Source organism: Nelusetta ayraudi, unplaced genomic scaffold (genome assembly GCF_046127955.1).
Source record: "Nelusetta ayraudi isolate G7.1 ecotype Tasmania unplaced genomic scaffold, CSIRO-AGI_Nayr_v1 ptg000084l, whole genome shotgun sequence".
NCBI classification, from domain to species: Eukaryota; Metazoa; Chordata; class Actinopteri; order Tetraodontiformes; family Monacanthidae; genus Nelusetta; species Nelusetta ayraudi.
The window spans coordinates 5,934,838-5,944,461 of record NW_027466134.1 but is presented as its reverse complement, the minus strand read 5'-3'; the positions used below and the strand labels follow the sequence as shown (position 1 = coordinate 5,944,461).

Here is a 9,624-nt window from a genome sequence, read left to right as displayed (position 1 = left end):
AATTCCTGTTTCGTGTTTTGACAATTCCGGTGCTGTGAAAATCTGCTTAATGCTGCGTCCGTATGTCGCTTGGAACGAGTGTGACGTCACGGAGAACGTGACGTCAAATTGGTGTCATCGTTTTGGATTTTTATACACTTTGGACGGCCAAACAAACAAGAAGTAGGCCAGGCTGTTTCTCAGGAAAGATTTTTATTGTACTAAATCGCATCTATAATATACAAACATTCACAATATTTTTTTTTTTGTACAATCACTTTGTGCTTCTCCCCTCGAGCAGGAGTGAACCGTAAGACGACAAGTTTACATGAACCCTACATGTATATATGGATATATACGTCATTTGTCCATGGTATAGCTACACTGCATAAAAATAAATTCATAATCAACAACGGGTATCGTTTCTAACTCTATCATTTACAAATTCACTGAAAAAATAATCATGTGACGACAATGTCAACGTTTTTACAGCATGTTTTCATCACTCAGAGGACACAGTGGTGAGAGGAACACGGAGACGTGGGCTGCGGTAGCTACACAACAACTTGGCAGGATACACATTTTTTTATTTTGTTTTATTGTCTATCGTTGTAATATTTATTATTAATAATAATAATAATAATAATAATAATAATAAAGACACAATTTTTTTGGATCCATCCCTTCTTTTTTTCTCTTCATTTTAAATAATGCACACTGCATCTCACCCGACGTCATCAAAAACATCATCACACTTCCGTCAAAGGTACTCGACACAAACACAAAAAACCCTCACAACTGAACACGCAATAAATATGCAACACGCAAACTCTCTCGCGCGCACACACTCATACAAACACACACGACGCACTCAATGTACTGTAGGAAACACTGTAGACCGCTGTGGGGGCAGGGGGGGCCTTCTGTGTGTGTCTGTGTGTGTACTGTAAACATGGACGTGATGTTTAGCGGCAGTGATGGCGTTGTTGTAGTTGTTGTGCAACCGAGAGGGGGGCAGTGCAGTGCAATCTGGCTGGCAGCAGGGGGGGCACTCTCAACAAACCCAGGGAAGTAGGAGGAGTTTGCACTGACAGGAAGGGGTCGCTAGAGATCATCGGCCTGGTCTGGATCTGATCTAACCTTCCTCATGACTGACGCTGTTTCAGGAAGAATATCATCACATATATGTGTGTATATATATAAATACATACACACACACACACATATACATACGAGTGAAAGAATCACTAGGACACAAGGCTAACGTTTTCCATTGTGTCCCGACTCAACGGCTCCACCAAAACCAAGAACCAGGCTGCAAACAACCGGGTGAACCACAGTAGCAGCTAACTTCGTTAGCATCAGTGCTATAGCTAGTCTATCACTGGGCCCATTGGGGGCGATCTGAGATTGCGTGTTCGCCGCGGCGGCAGCACAACCTGTACTCTCTCAAGAAAAAGAGTTTTGATCCAGGCCAGTGGAGATTCTGCCAACACTGTAATGACGCAGTAATACCAGTAACGCCCAGTTGCAGCTTTACACTCTGTTGGTGACACCCAGAGTGACACCCCAGCCCCTTATTCCTAGTTCCTTATTCCTAGTTCATTTATTTGTTTAATTTTATGAAGCAAAGTTGTTGTTGTGTGTTTTTTTTTTTAAATGGTTCAAAATAGTTGGCAAAGCAGCGACACGTTCCAGAAAAGCACTGGACTCCTGAAAAGAGATGTTGCCGTTCCATTTGGAAGCAAACTGGAATTTAAAAAGAGGTGCTGGTCATTTTTTTTTTTCAGTTTTGTTGTTATTTTTCAATGATACACAAACTTTTGGTCTGGTGTCCATCTCGATGCTCTCTAGTCTAGATAACGTCTTGGTCTGGGTTGGTCTGGCCGTCTGGAGTGCAACACTACACCGGTGGCAGTTAGCGAAGCAGCAAAACCCCACTGACAGAGAGCCCCAGCGTCTGGAGCACACTGCCCCCCTCAAGCCAAAGGTAGGCGGGAACAGGGAGGAGATCAAAGTGGCTGCAGGAGAGTTAGCAGACTGCTCACAAACATAGACAGAAGCAGAGGAGGCTAGCGTGGTAGCGGTCTGAATGGATCTGGTGTGACTGGTTCACAGCAGGGCTGGGGGGGTGGGGCGGGGGAAGTGACAGGAGGAAGGGGGAGGGGCCATCAGCAGCACTTCTGGGGCAGCTGGGCGGGCTTGTCGGTCAGCTTGGTGGTCTTGGGGGCCGCCGGCGCCTCCACGTCCACGCGCTCCGACATCTTGACGCAGATGATGTCGACCAGCCGCTCAAACACCTGCCGCACGTTGATGTTCTCCTTGGCGCTGGCCTCGTAGTACTCGAAGCCTGCAGCAGGGGGCGACATTCAGCAGCAGCAGCAGCAGCAGCAGCAGCAGCAGCAAGAGCTTCAGAGCTCAGCTGCGTACTTCATCATCATTATCATCATCGTTATTATTACGTGGAGAAGTTAACAATGTTTTTCTTTGGTTTTTAATTCCACCACCAGGTGGCGTCAGTGTGTCCACTCCGAAGAAAAACAAGACCGCGCCACCAGCCTCCGTTCTGCATGAGAAACTGCAGCAACAAATCAAATATGCAAATCAATGCTGCTGTGTGGTTGGCAGCTGCGGCGACCCCTGGAGGGGGAAAGAGGGCGTGTTCGAGGGGGCGTGGCCTCACCTCACCGCCACCTTGGAGTGGGGCTGCCACGGTGTGCAGGAAGCCTGCAGTGTGTACAGAGATCAGCCGCTACCACTGGTGAGCAGCCCTGCAGCGGACTGGGAACCAGTCCGACTCACTCTGAACACACAGTGGAGGGCGAGGGGCCTGGTTGACAGTTTCTCCAGGTAAACACACCGCAGGCTGCAGGGCTCTGGTCCAGGTTCTACCTGCAGAACCTTCACACACCAGCCTGCAGTGGTGCTGGTCCACCAGGACCAGTCAGGGCTTCTCTACCGGACTCAGCCTACTTGGAAACGCACGTTGTCCCATATATATGATCTTCAGGTTATTCTCCATAGTCTGTTCTTTTCATATCATATAATATCCACTAGGTGGCGCTGCCTCCAGTGTTATATATTACAGTAGAGTTTCTATCCAATCAGATTTCAGCTGGCTTGTGTTGCCAGGTTCTATGAAATCTGCCTGAGGCCTTCAAGGAACATCGAAGGCTCCCGTTGGCTGTCAGCGAACGCACCACCGTCAATCAGATCTGAGCCAATCAGATGTGAGCCAGTCAGATCTGAGCCAATCAGATCAGAGCCAATCAGATCGGAGCCAATCAGATCGGAGCCAATCAGATCTGAGCCAATCAGGGGCGATCTGAGCCAATCAGATCTGGAGTCAGCGATGGCGAGAACGGCTTCACGCGCAGGCGTCCTGCGGTTGGAGAAGAAGCCCTGAGAACCTCAAAGACTCAACTCAACCTGGAGCTGTGGTTGCCACCACGATGAAGACTTGGCCGCTGAATCCTCTGCAGTGAAGAATGGAAACGAGGCGCATTGACGCAGTGGCTGCAGCGACATTGTTCAGTAGTTTGTTTGGTTATCGTCTCATTGGACCAGTTTGGACCTGAGCTGAAGTTCAGTGTAGTTTTGGTGGTGCCATTAAAACTTTGTTCATCGGTGACCTGGGAAAATGACCTTCATGTCGTAACTGTGATTGAAATGCTCCAGAAACTGAGTTCTGCTGGACCGGGTCTCCTGGATGGAGGGGTGATGGTTGCCAGTGTGATGCTCCATACATCCTGCAGCCTTCATCACATTGAGAACATCATGAGGTGGACTGATGGTCTACACAAGTGAAGTGCACGGCCTACCACTTCCTTTCTGACTGTCTGTAGCTCCAGTCCAGGTGTGTGTGTGTGTGTGTGTGTGTGTGTGCGGGCTCCTCACCCAGCTGGTCGGCCAGATGTTTGCCCTTCTCCGGCGCCACCACTCGCTCCTCGTCCATGTCGCACTTGTTGCCCACCATGATGACCTGGGCGTTGTCCCAGGAGTAGGTCTTGATCTGGGTGGCCCTGCAGGGTGCACACAGAGTGGTCACACACACACACACACACACACACACACACACACACACACACACACACACACACACACACACACACACACACACACACACACACACGTAGACGCACGCACACACACACACACACACACACCCACCAGTCCTGCACAGCGTTGAAGGACTCCTCGTTGGTGATGTCGTACATGAGGATGAAGCCCATGGCGCCGCGGTAGTAGGCCGTGGTGATGGTGCGGTAGCGCTCCTGGCCCGCAGTGTCCTGTACACACACACACACACACACACACACACACACACACACACACACACACACACACACACACACGTGTCACACACTCACTCACACCATCCCCTGCAGGCTGAAGGGCTCATTACAGCCTGGGGCAAGACATCAAGGCAGGAGGCAGCGGAGCACAGTGGTGATGTTGGACACAAGGACTCGGAGGAAAACCAGGAAGTCTGTCTGCTGTTAGCCATTAGCTTGATGCTAACTGAGGCTAATGCTAGGTGATGCTATCAGGCTGGAAGGTTGTGAGATAACAGCAGGTCCCGGAGGGGCTCATCAGGACACCTCCTCCTCTTCCTCATCCTCCTCTTCCTCATCTTTCTCTTTCTCCTCCTCCTCTTCCTCATCCTTCTCCTCATCCTCCTCTTCCTCATCTTTCTCTTTCTCCTCATCCCTCCCTTTCTCCTCCTCCTTCTCCTCTTCCTCCTCCTCCTCCTTCTCTTTCTCCTCCTCTTCCTCATCCTTCTCTTTCTCCTCCTGCTCTTCCTCATCCTTCTCTTCCTCCTCCTCATCCTTCTTTCTCCTCCTCCTCTTCCTCATCCTTCTCCTCTTTCTCATCCTTCTCTTTCTCCTCCTTCCTCTTCCTCATCCTTCTCCTCCTCTCCTCCTCCTCCTCCTCCTCATCATTTTCCTCATCCTTCTCCTCCTCCTTCTCATCCTTCTCTTTCTCCTTCTCCTCTTCCTCATCTCGCACTGGAGGAGCTCAAGGAGGAGAACCCCGGTCAGGACTGCTCACCTCCTAGAGGAGGAGCGGCAGCAGCAGGAGGAGTCAGCGCTGGTCTGGATGCTGCTCAGGACCTTCAACCAGTGTGAGGGTCTGAGTCACATCATGGTTTCCTTTCAGCTCCTCACTGCTGCTGCTGCTGCTGTTACTGCTGCTGCTGCTGTTACTGCTGTTACTGCTGCTGTTACTGTTACTATTGCTGCTGCTGCTGTTACTGTTACTATTGCTGCTGCTGTTACTGCTGCTGCTGCTGCTACTGCTGCTGCTACTGCTGCTGCTGCTGCTGCTGCTGTTACTGCTGCTGCTGCTGCTACTGCTGCTGTTACTGCTGCTGCTGCTGTTACTGCTGCTGCTGCTGCTACTGCTGCTACTGCTGCTGCTGCTGCTACTGCTGCTGCTTTTACTGTTACTATTGCTGCTGCTGCTGCTGTTACTGCTGCTGCCATCAGTCCTTCTAAATTTAGCTCCATTGTGTTGCTTCTCTGCAGCCACTTGCTAATCGCTGCTGCTCCAGAGGAACCAGACTGTGGTGCATCCACTCTGATGTGCACACCGATTATTCTGTGTGTGTGTGTGTGTGTGTGTGTGTGTGTGTGTGTGTGTGTGTGTGTGGCACACAGTGCCTGAGGCCATCAGTCAGTCAGTCTTTGGTTGGAAAACTGTCTCAGTGTGTCCAGCTGATGCCAACATGTTTTCAGCCAATCAGAGAGCAGATGATCGGTGATCATGGGCATGGCCAACTGTTTCAGCTCCGCCCACTGAGGAGGAGGAGGACCTAATCGAAGCCTGACCAATCACATCCTGCTGAGCCATCGCAGGCAATTGGTACCAGCTGTGGACTTCCTGTTGGGTGGGGGAGTGGGGGAGGGGCCGAGCAGCGATGGTGGGCGGTGTCGAGGTCAAACTGTGAGGCCAGTCGGCCAATCAGCAGCCTGAACAGGGTGACCATTCTGTTTACCACTGAGGGGTAGATCCTCAAAGCGATTGCGCGGCTTTTGCGCCTGAAAATCCATGTAAACAGCGCCAAAAACGGTGATTCCGATCCACAGAGAGGACGCAAACGTGAAAATCGGCGCACAATGCGCCGAGGCGCAAGGAGCGGCAGGGCTGCGCCAGACTCATTTGAATGTATTGAAATTAGTTATTATGCGCAAAATGACACCCCCTTCAATGCAAATATGCCTCATTCAAACAGCGGCAGATCCAGAAAGAGTTTGTGCTCGTGTCCGCGCGCAGTTTGACAGACGCAAACACCGCAAGCCAAAACCAGGCGCAGCTTCTGTCTGTCAAAGTGTTCCTGGCTTCTGAGTGAAACTTTCCTCTCTGAAAAGCCTGAAATATGTATATGGCTCCCCAAATCTTATATCGATCGGCATAGACTACAGTATATATGCCAATATTTTAGATAGACTATGAAAAATACAAACGGTACTCAGGTGTTGGTGACAAACGCGTCTTGACTTTCTTTCCATTATGGCAGCAGTCTTGGTAGACTGAGGAGGCATCGTAACGCCAGGCGCGCGCAGGAGCGCCTTTATCCCAGCAGAGTTTCGCTGTCAAACACACGCACTCACGAACAACCTTTGGCGCAAACTGCTCTCGGGTTGCCAGACCGCAACATTCGCACCTGTTTCAGGTGCCGCATTCGTGGGCGTGTTTGCGCCTGCATGTCATTAGCGCAAAAACCTTTGTGGATCCCCGCATCTGTGGCACAGATTGCGTGCGCAATCCCGCCGCAAAATGCGCCGTATTTTAGCGCTGCGTGCCCTTTTTTGAGGATCTGCTGCTGAGACTCCATTTGGAATCAATTGTCTCTGATTGGGACTTGTCCAGGGTGTCCCCTGCCTTCGCCCTAAGACAGCTGGGATAGGCTCCAGCAGACCCCCGTGACCCTGAATAGGAATAAGCGGGTATAGAAGATGAATGATGAATGTCTCTGATTGGACCTACTTATGGACACACACACACACACACACACACACACACACACACACACACACACCCTGCTGGGTCTTAACCTCTTTGCGGCAAGCGGTCTCTTTAATTGCCACCAAGGAAGGTTTCAGTGTGTGTGTGTGTGTGTGTGTGTGTGTGTGTGTGTGTGTGTGTGTGTGTGTTGCCAAGAGAAAGAGTGTGAGGAGCTGCTGCCATGGCAACAACATCGCCGGCGATGATACAAGCTGTGGTGTGTGTGTGCGTGTGTGTCTGTGTGTGTGTGTGTGTGTGTGCCTGTCTGTGTGTGTGTGTGTGTGTGTGTGTGTCCTCTCCACCCAGCAGCTCCTCCAGAACATTGTGTTACGGCCTCCACACATGTTGTGTTACTGTGATATGTTGCGTGTGTGTGTGAAAGAGAGAGAGAGACACACACACACACACACACACACACACACACACACACACACACACACACACACACACACACACACAGTGAGTGCGACTCACCCAGATCTGCAGCTTGATCCTCTTGTCGTTGCGGTAGACGGTCTTCACCTTGAAGTCGATGCCCACCGTGCTGACGAAGGAGTTGCTGAAGGAGTCGTCGGCGTAGCGGAAGAGGAAGGACGTCTTCCCCACGCTGCTGTTCCCGATGATCAGCAGCTTGAACATGTAGTCAAAGTTCTGGTCCGAGCCGTCCCGCTGGCCCAGCCGCTGGTCTGCCTTGGCCATCTGGATCAGCGCCCAGGACCAGGACCAGGACCGAGAGAGAGAGAGAGAGAGAGGGGAGGGGTCAGTGGTACCAGCAGGAGGAGGAGGGAGGAGGTGGAGTAGCGGCAGTGGATTCTCAGGTGAGGCCAATCTGGTGGATCAGGTGGATCAGACTCCGCCCCCAGCCACACCTGAGCCACTCCCCCTGCTCTGCAAATACACACACCAAACTGCCACTTCCTGTTCCTGCTTGACTGCCCAGCCAGAAGAAGTTCAGCCTGAAAGGTCCTCCAGGTCCTCCAGGTCCAGCAGGTCCAGCAGGTCCTGCAGGTCCTGCTGAAATCCAAACCTCCAGACCACCAGGTCCTTTTAGACCGCTAGGTCCTCTAGACCTCCAGACCTCCAGACCACCAGGTCCTTTTAGACCGCTAGGTCCTCCCAGACGTCCAGATCTGCAGATCCTGAAGGTCCTCCTGAAATTCAGACCTCCAGACCTGAACGTCCTCTAGACCTCCAGACCTCCAGACCACCAGACTTCCAGGACCTCCAGACCTGAAGGTCCTGAAGGTCCAGTGGCCTCAGCCTACTGGCTGAATGAAGCTCCTCTGGGAGACCTCTGGAGGTTCCTGGTCAACTGATCTTCTCCACCTCTTCCTGTCTGCTCCTGGGGTTGGCCCCGCCCCTTCCTGTCTGCTCCAGCCTCCGTGGTTGCTGCTCAGCCAATCAGCAGCAGTGGAGCAGCGACCAGCAAACCCCAGGGACACCCCCCCACACACTGAGCTACCATCTGACCCTGCTGACCACGTGACCTCTCTGTGACTCCTCACACCTGCAGAGCTAGCTGGAGTTAGCCTTTAGCCTGTAGCTGTCAACACACACACACACTCACACACACACACACACACACACACACACACACACACACACACACACTGCACCTGTCATATCATGGTGTGTCTGTTTTCGGTCAAAAACAGGACCGTGTTCAATGTTCAACACGACGCAATAACAGCTGACAATAGAGAAAATGATATGGTGTGGAGTCATGGTGTGTGTGTGTGTGTGTGTGTGTGTGTGTGTGTGTGTGTGTGTGTGTGTGTGTGTGTGTGTGCGTCCCTCCCTACCTCTGCTGGGCGGGTTCGATGCGCGCTTTTTTCGGCCCGGTTCGGTTTTTCTCCTGCTTTCTTTCCTCCTCGTCGTCGCGGACGGGAATCCGGATCAGAGGTTGCTGCAGGTGTCGGACCCTGGTCCCGGTTCCGGTGATGGTCCTAGTCTTGGTCTTGGTTCTGCTCCTAGTTCTGGTTCTGTGCGTGTGCGTGTGCGTGTAGCGGCGCGGCGGCCGTGGTTCTCCAGTGGTCCTGCGGGAATGGCTCGGTTCGAAGGCGGCCGGTTCGCTGCTCTGCCCGCTCAGCTCGGCTCTCCGCTGACATCCTGCGTTGATTCAAGGTGGAGCGAGGCGCCAGCAGCCTGACTCCGCCCCCCTCCGCCGGGCGGCTAAAAATAGCCCCTGCCGGCCTCCCTGTGAATGAAGGAGGGAGCGCTTATTTATTTATTTAGTGGTTTATTGACTTATTTATTTATTTCCCACCATGACTCATTGAGGGGGGCGGGGGGTAGGGGGGATCAGCCAGGTGTGTCTCCGCTCACCTGGCTGCAGGAGGAGCAGAACCACCCACGACCACTGACTGGACCCACCACATCACCATCATCGTGTCTGAAGCACCGACCATCAACCAACCCGGAAGCTGCTTGGCAGCACTGACGCTAATCGGGTTGATAGCATGGATGCGACAGTGACAGTGTCGTAATATCTGGCCCGCGAGGCGGTCATCTTAAATGACTACGAGAGCTGCTGGTTCGCCGCTACTACTAATACTACAAATCCCAGCATGCTCTGCTGCTATCCTGCCAGACTATTTACTTGAACAGACTTTCCTTGATGCACGTTTGCTTGCTAGT

General features: G+C 52.2%; 1 protein-coding gene across 2 annotated transcripts; it reads right to left on the bottom strand.

The window, feature by feature from the left end:
* Window positions 1-173: 173 nt before the first annotated feature.
* On the bottom strand, window positions 174-9,539 carry rab3b (RAB3B, member RAS oncogene family). Of its 2 annotated transcripts, XM_076045265.1 has the most exons (6): window positions 9,313-9,539; window positions 8,790-9,184; window positions 7,462-7,686; window positions 4,150-4,268; window positions 3,877-4,001; window positions 174-2,329 (listed from the first exon to the last, which is right to left on the bottom strand). In XM_076045265.1, the coding sequence occupies exons 3-6, from the start codon at window positions 7,684-7,686 to the stop codon at window positions 2,151-2,153; spliced, it is 648 nt and encodes a 215-aa protein (XP_075901380.1). In that variant the 5' UTR covers window positions 8,790-9,184; window positions 9,313-9,539; the 3' UTR covers window positions 174-2,150. The 2 variants fall into 2 exon arrangements, with proteins under 2 accessions (XP_075901380.1, XP_075901381.1); XM_076045266.1 differs by lacking the exons at window positions 8,790-9,184; window positions 9,313-9,539 and adding an exon at window positions 7,890-8,033.
* Between the last annotated feature and the right edge of the window lie 85 nt (window positions 9,540-9,624).

Bases quoted from the DNA above. Each gene is read 5' to 3' on its own strand.
- rab3b (XM_076045265.1), bottom strand. From the start codon at position 7,686: ATGGCCAAGGCAGACCAGCGGCTGGGCCAGCGGGACGGCTCGGACCAG. The intron at 4,002-4,149 runs GTGGGTGTGTGT...TGCACCCTGCAG, and splicing joins TTCAACGCTGTGCAGGACTG to GGCCACCCAGATCAAGACCT. The intron at 2,330-3,876 runs GTGAGGAGCCCG...CCCCTGCTGCAG, and splicing joins ACATCTGGCCGACCAGCTGG to GCTTCGAGTACTACGAGGCC.